Source organism: Rhinolophus sinicus, chromosome 1 (genome assembly GCF_057876585.1).
Source record: "Rhinolophus sinicus isolate RSI-liver-muscle chromosome 1, RSI-T2T, whole genome shotgun sequence".
Lineage (NCBI taxonomy): Eukaryota > Metazoa > Chordata > Mammalia > Chiroptera > Rhinolophidae > Rhinolophus > Rhinolophus sinicus.
This window is the reverse complement of record NC_142501.1, coordinates 29273953-29294630: the sequence shown is the minus strand read 5'-3', so window position 1 is coordinate 29294630 and position 20678 is coordinate 29273953. Positions and strand designations below refer to the sequence as shown.

Below are 20678 nucleotides of genomic sequence, written 5' to 3'. Positions count from 1 at the left end.
AAGTTATTTCTAGCGTTCTGTGGGGCCCATTCATACTTGTACAGCATAATTATACTGATTATATCTTTAAAGTGTTGTGAAATAACTGGAAAATTACAGCATCTTCTTGGAAGATGTTTACAAGTCCATCATTGTTGCAGTTTATGTGCATGACATCAACTTGGGTTTATGTAAAAACAGAAGTTTTATTCCTTCGGTTCTAGCTAAAACACGAGTGTTTGAAATGCTATCCCCCAGGAAATACGGAATGTAACCTTGTAGGAGCAGTGTCACCGGCAAACTGGGTGACTTACAGAGGGTTAGTGCAGCTATGGTCTGGGTTCTCTCTGTTCAGGGGAATTACAACAGTTTCAAAGACTGAATTAAAAGAACTTGGTTTCACAAAAGCTTTCAGCGCAAATTATGCCTCACTATATAATAAAAGGTACCAGTAGGAATACGCCTTGATTGGTGAAAAATTGAGGCATCAGTAAATGCCATCAGGTCTGATAGTGACATGATGACCCAGAACAAACCCCTAAGAGTAATGGATGACACGTACACACCTGCATACCGTATGAGATACTGGTTAGACTAGCAGCCAACTAGATTTAATTGCCAAAAGTTTTGATTTTGATTTGAAGCATGTGAATAATTTATCTGGTTACCCTTCCTTCTTGTAGCATTTGAAAGCCTTGTGTGTGTGCGCAAGAAATTAAATGTTATTTATGAGGGAACAATGACATCTCTGGGGCACTATGTAGCTTTTAACAGGAATGAAAAGGTAGGGAAAAGCAAAGCAAAATCACTTCTCTCATGATAAAAAAAAAAAAAAATCTTACACCTAACTAATCCACAAGAAAAATTTCACTTCTCTCCACTCTACAATCTTTAGTATCAACGTTTTAAATAATTTCCTGAGTGCTATATATCTGGGTTTAGCTGAGGTCTGAATGAATTGGGAAGATTTTCAATCACTGTAGAATTGAACACGTGCTTGCTCACAGCTCTCAATTTCTGAGGATTCCTGGTTCTGCCTTGGGACTTGCTAGGGGGAAAGCCAAAGCTAAAGACTACAAATCAACACAGAACCAGTGGCACACGTCAGTCCCCTGGGGCCATTAGTTTATGTAACCTTGGAAACGGCATGTTTGTAATACCTATAATGTACCTTTTTCATATGTCAGAAAAAACAAATACCTAGAGAATACTTAACCAAGAAAAGAAAAAACCTACCTCATTTCCTGAGTGCACTCCTGTATCACAAGGGTATGGAGTCCTCAAAATTCATCAAATATTTACTCTGGCAGAAAATACAAATTAAATTACTAATAATAAAACTGAGACAAACAGACATGAAATCTATAGTTATAAAGGTGCTCATGAAATCTACATTATCACTTGCTCTTAACCCCACAATTCATTTATTGTAAATTTACATACACACAATACAAGGGGTGAGGGCTGGCTTCTACTGACCTTCCACTTCAACTAGTCAAACAAGGAGACTAAAGAATAGGGGCCTATTTGACGGTGTTTGTAAATATAGATGGATAAGTTGATGAGCAAAACAGGTTCATAGGAACCCAACGGACACCTAATTTATCAACAAAAAGGAGAGAAGCTCTCCCTTGGGAACTTAGAATAAAGTCACTACCAAGACCTGGGGCCACTGCTCAGTGACAGCAGGTAGCCATACTCCTTATCACTGCTCAACAGTGAAGTATCGGAACTGCAGCCTTGGAATGCTGGAGTTGGAAGGGGCATGAGAGCCCATGCAGACCAGCTCATGCTGCAGGGAGGTGGATGAGGCTCGGGAATGGAAGTGACTTACCAAAGATCAAGACTGGAAACTTCCAGCCAGGGCTCTTCAGACAACTCCAGCCTGTCTCTGCACTCCCAAAACATCCTATAGCAGCCAGATAGGTCTTCGGGTATTAACCAACAGAGATCTAGTGTAACTTTCTGGAAATAACAAATCGGATGCCCAGAATCCATTGGAGAAAGTAAAATACGGAGGAAGGAAAGGACAGGTAACGCCATGTTATCGGAGAACTAGGAATCATGTAGAATAGGAGTTTTTAAAGGGACTGACCTTAAGCAATTAATTACAGGAGCTGGTAGGGGTCCTGGTTCAGCTGTTTCTTTCTCTGAAGCTGGATATGCAGGACGGGGGAGAACTAGGACGACTGAAGCCTGTAAGCAGCAAGATGGAACCAGCATCTGTCTCTCCACCAGAACCCTTACTGGCCTCTCCCGTAAGCAGATGACCTGAAGGAGAAGCTGAGTGTCGTACCTGGCCCAGGATTTCACAGAGCTGCTAGCAGCGTTGTGTGGGAGCTGGGGAAGCTGTGGGCCCAGCTGCTGCCCAGACCAAAGGTGCAGCAGATCCATTAATGTGCGCAGACACAACAGGGCCTGACCGATGGCGACTCGCAGAGAGTAAGCATGGTCATTCCTTTACTTCCACGAACAAAACTCCTGCACATTTCTCTTGCGGTCAAACCTAGCCAGAAATGAGCAGGGAAGGGAATTCTGGGAAACACGGTTGAGCTTAGCCAAAGTGGACATTGCAGAACCACTACGCACCATAAATATTGTTAACTAGAATTCTTTGAAAAGACACCAAATTCACCTATTCTTCTCTGCTTCTACCCAGTAATAAGTCGCCTACCTACTTAGGACCCAAATCTAAGTGAACTGTATTAAGTGCAGTAAGGGTAATAGCTCCTGAACCCTGTGCCATTTTCACTACCTCTCCCTTTGAAAGATACAAGCATGTCCCTGAGTTCAAAGCTGGGTTCTGTATACTCCAGGAATTAAAAAAAAGACTGATGATGATGGCTGAAAAATGCAATTTACTGTCAGTCTAGGTGAAGGGAATATGGGTATTCCTTGTACTATTTTTTCAACTCTTCTGCCAGTATGAAATTTTTAAAAAATGGAGTTAGAAATAGTAATGAGAGTCGGTGGGACCTAGTCAAGCCATACCAGATACTGAAATGTAGTATTGTGAAATCTTAAAACGGTGTGAAAAATGAACAAAACACCCAGCATGAAACAATATGCAGAGAAAGATCAATGGATTAGAATATAATCCAGAACTAGATCCTTAATTATATGGAGATTTAATATATGAAAGAAGGGGTCCTTCAACGGAGGGAATGTTGCTCTTTTCTCCTCCATGACATTTCCTAGAATGACCTTGGCCATTTCATATGTTTCTGAGTTACAGAACATCTTTCTTGATTTGTACTCTAATGAAGTGCTCTAGAAATCGTTTAAGGCCCCACTAAAATCCTGACCCTCAAAAGGCATCATAAAGACAAACTTCTTTCGACAGTGTGGCCCAACAAAGGAGAAAGGTATAGCGCCCCACTCCCAGCTCACTGCTTCCAGTTCCTCCATGGCTTTCAGACCACGTGATCTCTGTAGTCAGCCATCTCTACCCCACCTTACTAACAGGGGCAGGGTGGGGAGGAGTGGGGGGTGGGGGAGAAAGGCAGCAGCGCCCACCCAGGAAGGCAGAAAGGGGAGCTGAAGGTTGCCCTCGGGAAAAGGCAGCTGCTGCCTTGGCCTCTTCTCTTGGCTCTGGTTTCCAACTTGTCTCTCCAGCTCAGAGGGAATGAACAATCTTAATATTTTTTTGGTCCTTAGAAAATCCTAGAAGCTGTTGTTTTTTTCCTATGTCTCATTAAAAAAAAAAAAAAAGTTTTCTTTCCATTTAACTTGGAATGTTCATGTTTCTCCTGTCATCCAGATGCTTTATGTCCTACATTTTATTCTGGGTTGTACGAACCTTACAAGATACTAGTATCTGATTAAAATCCAAGATTTAAAAAATGTAAAAATTCACGAAGCAGATAAAATTTACCTGAGATATGCTAAGTTAAATGGGATCAATTTTAATCTTACAAATATACCAAAGGCTGTTTCTGACATAGAACAAAACAAAACAAAACAAAACAAAACAAAACAAAACAGCCCTGAGCTTTGGAGAAATAACGGGCGCACGGTGGAGACCTGCACGATATTCTGCCCCAGTCAGTGACTTCCTTCATCCCCAGCTCTCAGTTTCAATTTCCCAGCCTGGACCTGTTCCTACATTCCATTCCGTTGCTTCTTCAGTCTTTTCTTCCATTAGAACATTTATGATGTGCAAAGTACTGCACGTAGTACTTTTGTGGTTACTCAAATTGCTTCATTTCCTAAACTCCCATAGAAATTCAGCAGCATTTTGAGTTTATTCTCTTCAGAATAGAAGGCCAGGGAGACTCTGTAGCCATTTCTGTATCCCCGGCACAATGTCTGGCATATCACAGGGGCTCCATAAATGCCTGCTGAGTGAGTGCTCTCTGTGGTCTGCTGTCAAAGCCTGGCCGCACCACAAGTTTACCAGGCCAGTAAAACAAATGCTGAATAAAAACCTCATTACAAAAATTGGAGCCCTGCCAGTGCTGATGTAATAAAAAGAAACCTAAATGGTGCCATCAGGGACACCCGTTATCAGTGGGAGATGAACCCAATGGGGGTGTAGAAAGGAGTCTTGGGTTTCCGATGACACATATGAGGGACAACGTACCCTGGCACACAACAGAAATACCAGGGTTTCCCCAGGGCAGGAAGAGTGCCCCAGATAAAGAGCTGCTAGGATGAAAACAGGGTAGCAACAGTAACAACACAGAGACCTGGATTAAATTAGTTCTTTATGTTTACAACCTATAACCCAGAGAGCCTACTGAGTAAAATTTCATGAAGGCAGCAGGGACACAGAGCTTAAAATATTTCTCCCCTTCTCATCATATTTTTGCTTCCAAAGCTAGACTAGATAATGTACACTCCATTTTAAAAAAATCTAAACAAAACAAAAATAATTCCCAATGCAGAGTTCTTTAACGATTTCCTAATAATTCAACCATTCCAACTTCAGTGATCACTGAGAATTAGTTTGGTTAATTCTGCAAAGAGCAAATGCATCAGGGCAAGGGGTAGACAGGTGACGTCAGGTGTTCAGCCGACGGCTTCACATTCCCTTCTACCAGCTGCGAGCCGGGGCACATCACATGACTTGAGTTCCCAACGTCCTCAGGGTACTGGTGGGGCCAGGCTGTCCCCAACACGACAGCCCACAGCCGGGCAGCAGGGGAGATGCACCACTAGAGAGCGAGCTCCCGCTCTGGTTTCATGCTGAAGGGCTCCAGCCTCTCGCCCTCGGGCAGCATGCTGTTGAGCCTGTCCAGCAGGGGCACAGTCTGGTCTATGCCCATCTGTATGCGACGGAGGATGGCGGACATCTCGTTGACCTTCTGGATCTGCTCCGCGTATTTGGCGTATCTTTTCTGGCGCTCTTGCATGAAGCTGAAGAGAGTTTCTACAGACAGATCCATCTGCAGAAGGGAAAAGAAGCGAAATGCAGTAAGTCTAGTGTGAACATCTCCTCCGAGGAGGATCAGGTGGTCAGCGCGATCCCCACGAGGCACAGAGTCCCACAGGTCACATGGAAGCTGACCAGCTTTAGGGGTAGCACTGGGGGGATTAAACCCCAAAACAAAAAATCCTTCATGAACACAACTGTATTAACTGTGATTCCAGAGCCATCTTTAGAGGGAGACTAAGAGATGACTGACTCTGGCTGTCACATTTTGGGAATGTGAGCCAGTTATACTTTGTTGAAACCCAAGGATTTCTCTCTCGATCTCTCTACATGAAAGAATCCTGGGCTTAGAAATCAGACAGACCAGTATTTGAATCTGGCTCTGCCACTTGAGTTGAAAATACTTAGGCTTTCTCTCTCAGGGACTTCATCTGCAGAAAAAGGGAACAAATTCCAGTTACAGCATTGCTGTGAGGATGAAATGAGTTAACGCATGCAAACACATCTTAGCACAGGACTGGGCATGGCACAGCGGTGCTTTAAAATGTGTTTTTCATTCTTCCCTCTCTCCCCTGAATGGGTGAGATGGGCAGTCACTCGGGGGAAGCCTGCAGGAAAAGGGGGGGGCTCTCCCAGCCAGGACCAAAAATGCCAACCAAGGCTCAAGTCCTGTGAGGCAAATTGTGAGGACTGCTTCATGCAGCCTCTCCCCCAGTTAAACTTGAGGCTGTAGGCTCCCCTTCTGTGACCTCTTTTCTTCCCCTGGTGAAGTCTTTGGAAACTACCATCTTGATAAAATGGGGCGGGGACCTGCAGCGAGTCAGATGCCTGTACCCCCTCCTCTGCGGACCCCACGTCCGGCTCCCTCCTCCTAGTTTCATCTATTCCAGGAGCGCGTGCCCTGTCCCAAACAGCATCATGCAAAGTGCTGGCACTCCATGCAGGTTAGTTACTACAGAGCCTCTGAAAGCTTTGTGACCAAAACAAAAACAAAACAAACTATATGTTAATATAAGAGACTAAAGCCAGCCCTGAGAAAAATCATCAGTTCTATTTTTATACTGTGTTGCGGGGAGAGGGATGAAAGGAGGGGAGATGTGTTAGAAGAATTCAGTGCTTGTTTTTTATATGTCGGTTCTTCCCTCCCTTGTTCTGAAATGCCCAGGGGACAAAAAGACAGCTATGGGAGGGGGCTCAGGGAGGAACAAAACCCAGCAGAATGGGAAACACCAAATAACATGGAAACAATTTATACCTTCAGAGGGTTCTCTGCAACCCTGTGCCATCAGTCAGCACACTGGAGGTAGTGACCCAGTCAATTACTGTGTTTGTAACAGTCAATCGCCAGGCCTTTCCAGGATGGCAATTCAACCCAGCATCTAGAAATACTCTGCCCTCTGAGAGATGGTGGGAGATGTGGGAGCTGCTTGGAATCCTCGTAAGAACCAGCACGGCTCATTGAACAGCTCACTCCAGAATTCAGAACCTTCTCGGGCTATCACATTTCACTTGGCAGGAGCATTCCCACCCTGTCTTTCACCCCAACTCTACCAGACTAGATATACACCCGGGGAGTTCATCTGAAATGGCCTCCAAGACTCTAACTTATCCTAAGGCCCTTGGCAATCAACCCATCCCCTCCCTGATTTATACCTAATCAGTTTTTACAACCATATTAGCAAGGTATTTGTTCAGATGGCACACACGTCCCTACACATTTCCACATCCAGCCATGGCCCATGTTTAATGTATCCAGAGCCTTTGTCCAAAACCACTTCATGTTTAATGCTTAGGTGAGCACATATAATTCAAGCATGCTGTTCATACGTGCTTATGTCTTTTAACAGTCAATTCCGTAACAGTCCATGAAAGAAAAAGAATGACGGAAGAGGAAACTTAGAGTTGAATGACCTCCAAAGTGACAAAACCAAGACTACAATCGAGATCTCCTCAGTCCAGCATCTTCCTTTTACACATATTTCCTTAATGAGCGAGTGTTCCATTAGTGGTACATGAGATTTCAGTTGGTACATGATATGACATTTTAGAACATCAAATTACATGATGAAAAAGTCATTGCCTTTTAAATCTTTCCCCATTCTTTCTGATATCTGCAAGGAAAGTCTCAATCTGGTGCAAGTAAGACTTTAATACCTGGAAAAGTGTAATAAAATCGGTCATATCTATTTCTCATGTACCTGCCCTTTGCAGGTGATATCTATTTCTCATGTACCTATCTTGAGGTAACACTTGTCCTGATCCCTGATCCCTATATTTGTATGTACCATGAATCCCAGTACAGACTTATTCTAGCACATCTGACATTACTTTAAGCAGTAAGTCAGTTATCTAATGAAATTCTGGCTCTTACCATTTTGACAATCTGGGACATATCCTTATTGACCTTTCCTATTTCTATTTTTGGCACAAAGATTCTAGAAGCATAGACAGTCGACAGACATTTATTGAGTACCATAATGTGCCATGCATCATGCGAGGTCCTCGGGATGTAGAGACTAAGAACCCAACCTATTTATACCCACACAGCTTATTGTGTACATCAATATGACTTTTCTTTTCCATTGTCTTTGTTAACATGGCTTTAGTTTTCCAGGAAACTCAGGCCCAGGAAGAAAAAGGTTGCAAATAACTTTGTTTCAGGAACTTCCAGAAAAAACACTTCTATGAAAAACTATTAGATTTTTCCAACAGACAGAGAATGACCGTTTATTCTCCACAACTCTTGCCTCGAAACCCTTGCCTTGCGGTGACCACGTGACTAAGTTCTACTCAGTGGTATGTATCTGTGGAAGTCTCTTGTGGCAGCTGGTAGCTGGCACACACTCTTTCCTCCGCCTCCCCCTCCTCCCTCTGCTGCTGCTGGAATGCAGCCCCCTTAGACCACGAGAATAACTAAGGGCACATCATTGGGTTAGCAGAGCAGTGAGCTAGTAGTCTGGGTCCATGCAGACTTTTTGGGTGAGAGTAATACCAGGCCTGGGAGAGAATAAATTTCCATTCTGCATAAGCCCCTGTAATTTTGGGTCTCTGTAACACCAGTTGAATTTAATCTCATACGGATAGAAGAATGAATGAGATAAAGTCCCTGCCCTCAAAGAACTAAATGTTTACTCTCAAACTCATACTTTAAATCTTGCCCTACATAGTCACATTATTTTTTGAAATATGGCAGTATATTTCAGAGGACAGGTGGAATAGGGGATGAGATTATTTGTGGGTACACCTGCAGGCTTTTTAAAAACATTATATATCCACAGAATGTGCTCAAACTTGTTCCAGATACCTAATATGGATGGTGCAGCCTATTTGCCCACCTGGTTAGTCCACTGCCAGATATGGCAGCTGGGTGAGGCAGGGTTTCAGGGCGTCACTACAGTGGGAAGAGTTGTTGTCAACAGGTTAATGTAGACTCTGGTTTGGTGCCAGTGCTGAGCCTGAAGCTACTCAGCAAGTCTCAGAGCACACGGAAGCCAGCTGTCGCCAGCCTGGGGCCTGTGGACTCTTGATAGTTTTCCAAGAAAGAGTGCAATGTGGGTGGGGCTGGCTGCTCTCAGAGAAAGTGCCTCTGGTGTTGGGCGAGTTGGGTGGGGCGGGGTCCCAGCGAAGCTCACTAGACCAATCAGATTCAGATTTGGCCGTGTGGGGGCGGGCTCGATACAGGAAAGATGGCGCCAACCTGCCAGCTGCACAGAAGGACCCGTCACAGGAAAAATGGTGACTGTCCTCCAGCCCTCACTCCGAAGCAACAAACTTCAGTCTGCCTCCCGTATGCCTCCGATGCTCCATGTGTAACTGTCCCTCCGCCAGAGCCCAAGGTGAGTGCCTGCGAGCGAGTCTGTGTACAGGCCCTTTAAGAGGACGTCTGGGTTTCCCGCAACCTTCTGTCCCTCCAAGTCAGTCAGAACCCCACTGTTTTTCACAGCCAGATGTTGTGGGGGCTCCTCTTCTTGGCACCAGTACTCTGGGCTGGTATGGGGCTGTGGTCTCTCGCACCTCTGGGGCGGTGTGGCGGGGGGAACCTTCATGGCCGAGATAGCTTTCCTGATTCTCAACTGTCACACAGAGGTTTGGGCTAGCCCGTTTTGCGTCTTCGCCCCCTCCTACCAGTCTCATCATGGCTTCTTTGCATCTTGTGGGGACAGAGCCAGGAATGCAGTTTCCAGGCTCTGGGCCTCACGTGGAAAGGTGCTGGCTCAGGTAGTAAATGGCCATCAACTGTGATTGGATGGCCATCAGCTGTGACTAGTTGGCCGTCAGCTGTAACCAGTGAGCCACTGGCCACTAATATAACTGCCGTGGCTGCGCTAGCAGCGGATGGTGGCTGAGCTAGCAAGCATGGATTGCAGTTAGCACGGCGGATTGCAGTTAGCAAGTGGGGTTGGTTGGCTGGCAGAGAAGTGGACAGCAGTTTGCAGATCATGTGGATCCTATTTCCTGTGTCTCCAACCCAGCTGCTAGTGAGACTATAGTGGTATGACTCCCCTATCTATGGCTCCGTTAGTGTTCCTTTTTGGCCTCATCATATCCTGCGTTCTTATGCGGAGAGCAGGACCAGAGACCTTGCATATGACACTCTTAATGACAATCTTTAATTATAAAACTTTTGTTGAGCCAGACTTCAGATGATTCGCCAGGTTGATAGTTCTATAATTTGGTTGTAATTTTAATGTGTTCACGGGAGGAAGCAGGCATACTGTTTATCTACTCTGCCATCTCGGATCTCTTTTCTTCAACTGAGTTTATTTAAAAAAAAAAATAGGGAAGAGGGGGCCAGTGAAGAGTAACTGGAAGGGAGCCAGAAGCCCAGGGAAAAGTCCTGCAGGTCACCTGGAAGTGGGATCTGGCCTTCTTGGGACAAAGGATCCAAGAAGAAGATGTTAAGAGTAACACATGTCTGAAGGTTGTACTGATTGGCACTGTTAAGTCAACAGAACTATAAATCAGGAAGAAAAAAAAGAATAGCTAGATGTTAACCAGACAGTTGTCTCAATAGAGCTCCCTTGCTAAATGCCGGACACAGTGTGGAAGGGAAAAAATTCTGGTCAGTTCTCACACCACTTTGAGGATTCTGGAGGCTTCCAGCTCATGACCAAGATTATCCTGAATCCAATCTGTTGTCTCTGGACAGTTACTGCTGGCAAAGGAACTGGCTATTCATGACCGCCATGCCCACACTGATGTTGCACTCCTAAACTCAGGAGGGACGGGCTTCGTGGAAGCTCCCATCCTGACTGAGCTGGAGAGGCAGAATAGAACTTAGCTGCTTTCAGACCCACTGGCTTAAGTTCTCAATAGTTCACCTTCCATGGTTTGGCCAGAGCTTTTACCACAGGTGTGAAGTGACCATCCAGACCCTGAAAATGACCTATTTAGATATCTGAAGGCATTGCTGAGCTCGAGCTGAGAGACAGAGTCACTCGGAAAGGATGGGGCTGGGGCTTCTCTCACAAGAGGTGAGGGCTTCTCCAAAACACAACACAATAAGGAACATGTGAGGCTGGGTAATCATTTCAGCTTTATGACCAACAGCTTGTGGATGAAGACAGTAGTGTCAGAGAGAACTGGGTCAAAATCTTAATTCTGCATATGATTGATTACCTATGACTTTGAACCAGTTACTTAACCTCTTTGCGCTTCAACTTCTTCACCCTTAAATTGGGGATAATAATTAGTACTGACCTCCTAGGGTTGCTGTGAGGAGTAATGACATAGCATTCACAAAACACCTAGAACAGACCCCGGAAAAACAGAGCTCCATAAATTATAAAATAAATATAAACTGAAACAGAATCTAAGTATAGAAACCTCTTCTACATGAAGAATGGAAAAGCCAGGTAAGAAATTGAATAAATAAGGGGGGAAAAAATGGGGGGGGGATGACATTTTGAGATATCCAAATAGACACAATATATCTTTGTTGCAAAGGCGGGGGAGCTTATTGTTATGTCTCATCTCTATTACATTAACTGTCTTCAAGGCTTTCACAATCACTCAGATGACAATTTACCATTGTCTGTTTTTGCTGACATGTTTTATTTTTGTCCTGAACTTCTGCTGAAAAATCTTACAACAGAGTCACATTACTCATCCCAAAGTTTCCTGACGGGAACACTTCACACTGTGTAATAACTGAAATCATTAATACCTACTAGCCCTTCCATGTGTTTTGGTCTATATATTCAGCCATGAGAATGATTAACTATTACCATTCTCTGGTGCTACCCAACATGGTAAAATAAACATATGTAAGTGTACATGCATGTATATATATTTTTTTTTCTCAAAAAATATTTTGAAAGCAAGCAGAAGAGCTTATATAAATGACACCATCCCCCAATAAGAGTATAGTACTTACAATTTTTTGTGACATAAAATTTCCTGATAGAATAAGTTTGATGCTGGTTTGGGACAGGTAGATCATCCTATGAAAGAAGTCTAAATGCTTGATGTAATTTCCTTTTCAAAGTAAAGGTAATCTTTTCCAAGTAGTGATACATACTACAAGGTCCTGTAGCTTTAAGTTAGAAAAGATGCATGGATACAACAATAAGAGCTTCAGAGAGGAATTGTACATCTTCTAAATTCTAAAACTTAAGTTGCAGATATGTACAAGATGGCCAAAAACAAGTTTAATGACTTTTTCATGGGTCAAAAGAAAAATGAGGGCGGCCAGATGGCTCAGTTGGTTAGAGCGTGAGCTCTTAACAGCAAGGATGCTGGTTCGATTTCCCCATGGGTCAGTGAACTGCGCCCTCCACAACTAGATTGAAAACAATGGCTTGAGATTGGAGCTGAGCCTCCGGTGGTGGGTGGCCAGTTGGCTCAGTGGTTGGAGCACAACGCTCATGACACCAAGGTCGCCAGTTAGAGTCCGACATGGGCCAGTGAGCTGTGCCTCCCCGCAACTATATTGGAAAAACAACGACTTTGACATCCTGGAAAAACACACTATTCCCCAATATTCCCCAATAATTAAAAAAACAAAAAAATAAAGAAAAATGAATAGGTAAATCGTGTTCCATAGTTAACAAAATTCAAGTCTACATAATTGATAGACTGTTGCTTTTCCTATGCCTAAATTACTTAGGTTCACAAGAAAAACAAAAAAGACTGCTGAAGGACTTAATGGAGACTACATTTAAAAAGTCACCCCTCTTTCCCATCCTTTAAAAGTAATGTTCAGCTTTTAATGAGATGCCTCTCAGTTAACTTAAGCCTCAAGATTAATTTTCATTTGGTCTCGATAGATAATTGACTCTCTGCACTCCTTCTACATGTACATTCCTGTTTCCCAAGGAGGTCAGGTTAGGAGTGTGAAGACGGGAAGGAGGAGGCCCTGGTGTGCCCAGGCCAGCGAACCAAGGGGGCTGCCTGCCCTTCTCACATTCTAAGCCCAGCCCCAGCTTTGTCCTTCCTTTGCGTGGACATCCTCTGTGCGCCCAAATATAATGAATATACAGTGATACAGAATTCTACTCTTATTTTAAGGTTTTTCTAGCTAATGGGGCTAAAAGGGAAAAAACGACAATTCATCCTGTTGTACAGCTATCCAAATAATGAATTCTGAGGTCAGGAACAATCTGCGGGGACATGGCCCTGCCTCAAATGTCTGTTTGGAGATGGGCATATTACTGAGTTTTAGCAATGCAGGCTCACCCCCACCCCAAATCCTTGGCATGGCTAATAACTCATTACCATAAAAAGACAGAAAGCTTGAATTTATTAGGTTGGTGCAAAAGTAATTGTGGTTTAACAGGTTAAAAATAATTGCAAAAACAGCACTAACTTTTGCACCAACCTAACAAATCCTACTAGTTGTGTGACAAATCACAAACTGAGTCTCTCAGCTTCTACTTTTTAAAAGTGGTAATAATAATAGTTGTCATCCGTCCATCCTATCTCACAGTAGTGTTATAAGGATTATAAATGAGAGTATAGAGCCATAAATTGAAAGGTTATATTGTTATAACAAATTCCACTGAATGGCCAAATATGCTCAGAGGTTTTTTCTAACACTAAAATAAAACTAAGATATTCCCAAATTATATGACCACATTCAAAGGAAAATGCTTCAATGTTTTACATACAGCTTCACCCTCTCACATGTTCTGAATCTCAGAACTACCAATTCTCCTGATTAGAGAGCAGTCAGCATAACATATAAATTAGTATTGTCCAAAGGGCAAACTCTGGTGTTGCAAATATACCTCCTCATTTCACCAAAAATATACAAATAGCTAACAAGTACATGAAAAGATGTTCAACGTCATTCAACATCAGGGAGATGAGAATCAAAACCACAAAGAGATGCTCCTTTACATTCACTAGGATGGCTAAAGTAAAAAGAGAGACTATAACAAGGGTTAGTGAGGATGTGGAGAAACTGAAACCCTCATGCACTTCTAGTGCGAAATGTAAAATGGTGCATTGCAGCACTTTGATAAACAGGCTGGCAGTTTCTCTAAAAGTTAAACATACAGTTACCATATGACCCAGCAATTTCACTCCTAGGTGTGAATATACCCAAGAGAACTGAAACATATATTCACACAAAAGCTTGTACACAAATGTTCATGGCAATATTATTCATAATAGCCCAAAGTGGAAACAACCCAAATGTCCATCAGCTGAAGAATGGATAAACAAAATGTGGTATATTCATACAACGGAATATTATTCAGCCATGAAAAGGAATGCAATACTGATATAAGCTACAACATAGATGAGCCTTGATAACATCATGTTAAGTGATAGAAGCTAGACACAAAAGGCCACAAATGATTCCATTGATATGAAATGCCCAGAGTAGGCGATCCATAGACACAGAAAGTAGATTAGTGGTTGCCAGGGGATAGGAAAACAAAGGATGGAGTTTTTTTGGGGGGTGATGAAAATGTTCTGGAATCAGATTAGATAGTGGTGTTGGTTGTATAACTGTGTAAATATACTAAGAACCACTAGATTTGTACACTATAAAAGGGTGAGAGGTACCTCACCATAGAGTTCTCCGCAATCTCTTAGAATCTTCTTTGCTTGTTCTTCAACTGACCCCATAATGGTCGCATTCTTAATCTCACTTCTGACTGGCGGTACCTTCTTCTTAAGACCTTTCTTCTACTCAAAGAACATGGTGCTTGGGCTCAGCTACTCTAGTTTTCACATGTCAGCTACTTTCTGATTGTCTCTGACTCATATTATTAAACTGTCTCTACTTCAGAGAGTGGAATGCCCCCTTGCTACCAGAGTTTGGCATGATCTAGCCCACCCCCCTTCTTCTAGTCTCACCGTACTTTTCACTCGATCTCTATTGGAGATCCAGACAGATCATAAAAGTTGGTAGGCTGCAACACAAACTTTTCCGGATCAACTTTGCGTGTTCTAGCGCTCCAACCCTCCTTCAGATCACCACGCTTACCTGGATTTGGGGAGTCTCTGTGAGTAGCTTCTCTGGGATGCCTCTTTTGCACAATGGACAAACAATGGCAGATGTTTTCATTTATTACATCACAGGCTAAATGTCACCAATGATCACATACTGCACATGTTGAAGTGACCCTGTTTCTGAAGACAACAGTTTGCAATAACAGCTTAGAAGAGTAAACTCCTATTTATTCTCATATCATTCTTTGGCTCTATAAACCAGACAAGAAGAAAAACCTCTCGCTGGGAAACCTCAGTCTACATGGTCTACCAAAAACACCATTCTCCTAGTAGAGATGTGGACTTGGGGATTCAGAGATCACAAAACGTGCCGAGGGCCACACAGCTAACTAGCAATGAAACCAGAATTCAAACCCATGACTCTTCACCTAATCTTCACCTATCTTTTCACAGAGCTCGTTAATTCAAATGTCAATTCATTTCACTTAAATACATACCATGTTGAGCAATGTGTTCAGTACGTTTTAAAAATCCTTAACAGATGAATCTAAATGGCAATTTTTATAGTTTTCAAGTGCAGTGAAAGACTGTTTCTAATTTAACCAATATTTAATTTTTAATAACAAAAATGACAAGCCACCAGATAAAACATGGACATTTATAGAAACAAAAACTGAGAGGAGACCAAAGGAATAAACTACTTGTTAACAGATAAGCTTGAGTGACATTTTCACTGTCAGTCTGTTTGTCCACTTGGTACTCTGACATTTCACTTGTACAAGCCTTTCTCGATCCTTGACTTCAGCGAGGGGCTTCGAACATAGAATTTAGAGTGGCGTGGGTCCCGAGAGATCATTTGATCCCATACCCCTCACTTTACTAGTCTACTCCAGAGTGGTTACGCTGGTACTGCCACGGCCCAGTCTAGATTCCAAATATCCTGATTCCAGGGGCCATCACAGGACATTACTGTCAACTGCTCCAAGCAAGAAAGTTAGCCGGTGGCATTTCATTTCCCATAGTTTATCTTGTCAGATGAATTATAACTATGTGTGAAAACTGTGATCTAAAGCAAAGTTTTTAAGACACCATTTCTGGCCATAAGGAAAACAAAAATCTAGCGTTAACTGATGTCAAAATCAAATGACAAGGTCAAACCAAAGGAATATCTCCAGGTCCATTAGGAATAGGAACCTGCACAGGTAGACCTAGCTCTGCAACTAGGAGGATATCAGTCAAAACTGTGCCCAGTTTCTGCTTCCTTCTGGAATTACGCAAGCCTTCTCCAGCTCCTTATTAGCCTGCCATTTCCTGTTGCTCAATGGTCAAACAATGAGCAGACTGTTGCCAGTGTTTTCATTAATTACACCACAGGGTGAATGGCATCTATTACCACATAGTGGACATTTTGAAGTGACCCTGCTTCCTTTGTTCAAACTATGTAAATGTCTCAGTAAAGAAACAAATTTTATTGGGGTCTTCAAGAAAATCAAGAGATACCAAGACCTCAGGAATTTGAATTGCATCACTTGCTCCAATAATTATTTTGTGACTTGGCCAACTTCCCCTTATGCTTTCTTACCCTCTGCAGGAAGGTAGGAGAGAAATAGCAAAACCTTTCAGCAGTTCTCAAAGCCAAATATGTTAGTCAGGCAGCTTATCCTCTCCTTCCCCACCCCCCAGAAAGGGGCTAGACAGCAGTACTGAAAGGCAGGAAATGATAAAGAACATCAGGGTAAAACTAAAAGCTCGAGGGCAGAAATCCCACTCCTCCCTCTGACCTTGGGAGAGTTTTCCCTGGACTATATGAAACACATTACTTCAGGGCACACTGATATCTCAGAAGATTTTTTGCCTCCTTGAGAAGTCCCTGATGTGCTTTTTCTCTGACTAATTAAAGACCCTTCCTCTCTCTCTGCAGTCCTTTCAGAGTGGGACGGGGGAGGCACGAAGCCTCGCAGCACCGATCCACTCTCACCTTCGTTACTTCCACAGTCCTCAGAGATCCTGGTAAAAGGCCCCTTTCACAAAAAAGGGATTGATGAGGAGTGTAGAAAAAGAAGGCAGAGTTGGTATTTTAAAGACATAAATGTGGGGTCTTCTGGGTTATTTTTAAAAGTGTGGCTACGTCCTATAAGGATTGCTTTTGAAATAGAAAAGTATACTGTGACACTATGAAGGGAATTATAAATATTGTTAGAATTAGGTACAAACAAGGAGAGGAGCTGGGAAGGAAAAAGCCTCACATCAACAATTGAAAAGAAAGGAAAAAGGACCACAGAAAAAGCACTTGGAGTCTCAAATGTGGGTTTTAGATCTGGATTTGGGTCCCAGTTCCACTACTTAACAACTGTGCTTTACCACAGTTTACCTGCCAGGTCTCTGTACCTGAGTTTCTTCAGCTGTCAGACACAAATGATAATGTATGTAAAATGCCTATTCCAGACCTGGCACATGGAAAACGTGTGAAACACGACAGCTGTGTTGTTAGTATTACTATTGCTACTTCCTTAAGAGAGGCATGGAGAAGCCAGGTTGGTAGGTGGAGTACATAGACAGTGAAGAAAACCTGGATCCCCTTCCCAATGTCCAGGATTAAGGGAAATAAAAGTTTGTATGACCTAAGTGACACATTAAATATTTTAAAACCTGAGCTAAGGTGACTAAACAATGTAAAACTGGATTAATTAGAATTCCCTCACTTAGGCACCCAAACTGTCCATGGACGCAGCCCCTTTTTTGACTCATAGTAAAGAACAGACCTTGGAGGTGGTGTGGAGGTCAATATTTCACAGCCAAAACCCTCTACCACACGCCTGAAGAAGGAACAGGAGATACCCGATACGAAACGACGACGACTACACTAACACAGTATTTGGCGTATCTCAGTTGACGCCAGAGCCTGTGCTCCTACTGTGCAGGACGACCTCTCCTGATCTGCAGCAGCCTGATGTAGAGTCCAGAGGCCCATGTCAGCACCCATGCAGACAGCTGAGGTAATGATTCGTCTTCACCACAGGTATTCACCCAGCAAACATTTCCTGAGCACTAGGGGAGAAATGGGGCAGGAGTTCACTTCTGACCAAGGAATGTTTTATGTCTAGGCTGTTAGTATATATTGGTGGGAATGTAGGATTCATCAGGCAGAGAGAGGGAGCAGAGGCCAGCAGGAGGGAGTCCGGCAGAAGGCACAGAGCCGGGGTGGACACCGGGGAGCAGCCTGAATTTAATGGGCTTGGAGAATTACAAGACGGAGAGGCAGGAGAGTAACTGGTTACTGAGAACCTAGGTCTCAGCAAGGGTGAATGGCTGGGGTACTTTAGGGTATAGGAAGAAATAATTGCTGAGACTGTGCTGTAATTCTGCCACTAGCATTTCCACAGAATAGTATCACCTCCTTCTTGGTCTCGCTCCATTTGAAATAAATGACTTCTACTCCCTAAAATTATCCTTTAATTTACATACCTCTTTAGGGTCCTGGAGAGTACCTGCACACCCATTATCCCATTTGCTCTGGGCTGCACGTTGGCTATCACCTTAACTTTCTGCGTGAGCCATTTCTAGTAATGGTTTGATATGACTTTAGACAACTGATAAGCTTTCTATTCCTGTGTAGAATGAAAACTGTGGAGTAATGCCAAGGTGGCATCTAACGTCTTATATGTAATATTAAAGTAGAGTCTGTCAACATGGGCAGAAAACAAGTTAACTATTGCCTCAAGCTCTAAGAACAAATACTAGAGAAATCCTTTCAAAATCCTTGAGACCTGAAAGAATTCGAGATATTTTTTTAAAGGAGTATGAATCTGCAAGTGTCCTCCCACTAACAACTGAGACAGCAAGTAAGTCTCCAGTTCAGAACATCCGGATAAGTGTAACAATGAATAGCTGGTTAATAATGCATAGAACTTTGGGTACTGTGATTGTCATTGGTCCAAAAATTTGGTAAATTTTAGGTATAGACAGAGCTGGAAATGATCTGGGGAGGGAGAGGGAAAGGGCTCTAGTACCTGGCAAATGCAGCCAGTATGAGGAAAGCCAGCAGAGCCACCGTCTAGGGCGTGTCTAGGGCAGGCAGACTGGGGGATGGGGCTGCTGGTTCCATGTGCTCACAAGTTGGTATCCAGCATCTGAATGGAGTTAACTCTTAAAGCAGCCAAATAACTGGGCGTTGCTCATGCCTCGCCAAAAAAACACCAGTCTACATTTCCAAAAGGCAAGTAATGAACTTGATTGGGCCCTCTTCCAGGATTTCTGCCTTTTGGCAGGACAGTGCTGGTGTAAAGGAAGTGTGGGGCCAGACCGAAGGAAGTACTGTACGGCAGACCTTACAGCCCGACGAACCAAAATAGGCCAATCCCCCATCTCTATTTCCTGCTACCCAAGGGACCCGTTGTATTTCTTACCAAAAAGAAAGGTTGCCCAAAGGACAAGGGAGGGGGACACTATAATTATATTGTAAGGTCGCAACCTGAAATTTACACCGGTTACTTGTAAGATAGAAAGGGAACACAAAACTTTCCTGAAATGCCTTGCCCTCGGTATTTCAGCAAAAAGAAGCCCAACATCTCAATGTTCTTACCAATATTTGTAGTTTTAAGTAAACACTCCCAACCCATTTTATAATTTGAAGTCAAGCTAGCAGCAACCAATGCCAGGATATGTTTAAAAGCAGCAACAGGAACCTAACAATGTTGTCATTTAAAGGACATCCAGGTGGCAGGCAAAGAGTCACAGCCTCACCTGACCAGTGATTCACACGAAGCAGGCTTTGAATTAAAGGAGCTCAGAATGAATGCAAGTTCACACACTGATTCTTTGTGCAACACTTGGAGCAACTCAGTTAACCTTGTTCAGTCTCTCCCCAGGCCCAGGGGAGGAGACACAGTACAGGAAGTCAGGTCAGATACTTGGAAAATGGCTCCAGCTAGGTCTTAAACATTACGGTACTGTCAACAGAAAGAATCCCTGCCCAGCTCAGTGTGCAGACCCATGAACAGTAGCTCACTCCTTCTAACACCAGTTGAGTGTCTACTACATGAAAAAGGAATAACTGAAAAAGAAAATGAGAAATTCCAAAGAAGTAGAACAGAAGTTGTAAAGCAGAAACGAGGGCTGGCAATTGGGAAAACTCATCTTCTATCGTCTTAGTCATTAACTAGGAGAAACTCTTGGGCAAGTCCCAAATCGACTCTAAGGACCTGATTTCTTTGTGCGATGAAAGGGCTGCATTAGAGAAATTTCAGGGTCTCTTTATAATCCTACGTAATCACACGGCTTTCTGAGGATTGTAACTCCTCCTGACCTATTCATCTGAACCTCCCATTCAATGCTTCACGTTGCTCTCCGCGGAGACAGCCTGCTTATCAATGCACCCAAGAATGAAAACCACAGAGACTACCAGAATCATAGTATGAATTTAGTTCCAAGGCCTTTCCGCAAGCATCTAATAACAGTAATACTCTAAACCTAGTGGCTGTATGTTAGTTAAGAAGCTGTTCTAATCTATGTACACATTGAGAGCAACTGGAGTGAGGCAGAAGGTGGGTGCAGGTCAGTGACAAGAAAGAGTGCTCCAACCGTCTCACCTACGTCTTCCTGGGGCTGTGTGCTTGCCACCAGCCTTCCTCCCTCCTTCTTCCCTCCACCTTCCCACCCCTAGGGAAAAGCACCACATTCGGAGGACGCATGTTTCTTTACCTTTCTTTCATTTAACCCAAATTCCAACGACAGATACGACCTAAAACTGAAAGTGTCTGCCTGTCAACTTGAATCCTTAACGAGAAATGATGAGATGTCACAAAAAATCGCTGAAATGATAAGTGATGTATCCCCAGCCTAGAAGTCAGGGACTAGTCATTTGCTGCCATCCAGTCTCACATTTCTCATGACCCATGTTCCCCAGGTACCAGCTTACTATTCA

General features: G+C 43.3%; 1 protein-coding gene across 1 annotated transcript in view; it reads right to left on the bottom strand.

Moving 5' to 3' along the window:
* Positions 1-4672: 4672 nt before the first annotated feature.
* The window catches only part of BORCS5 (BLOC-1 related complex subunit 5), a 68986-nt gene continuing 52980 nt past the window's right edge, over positions 4673-20678 (bottom strand). The window contains exon 4 of the mRNA XM_019744808.3: positions 4673-5366. Coding sequence (XP_019600367.1) covers positions 5136-5366 — 231 coding nt within the window. The 3' untranslated portion in view covers positions 4673-5135. The remainder of the gene's footprint in view (positions 5367-20678) is intronic.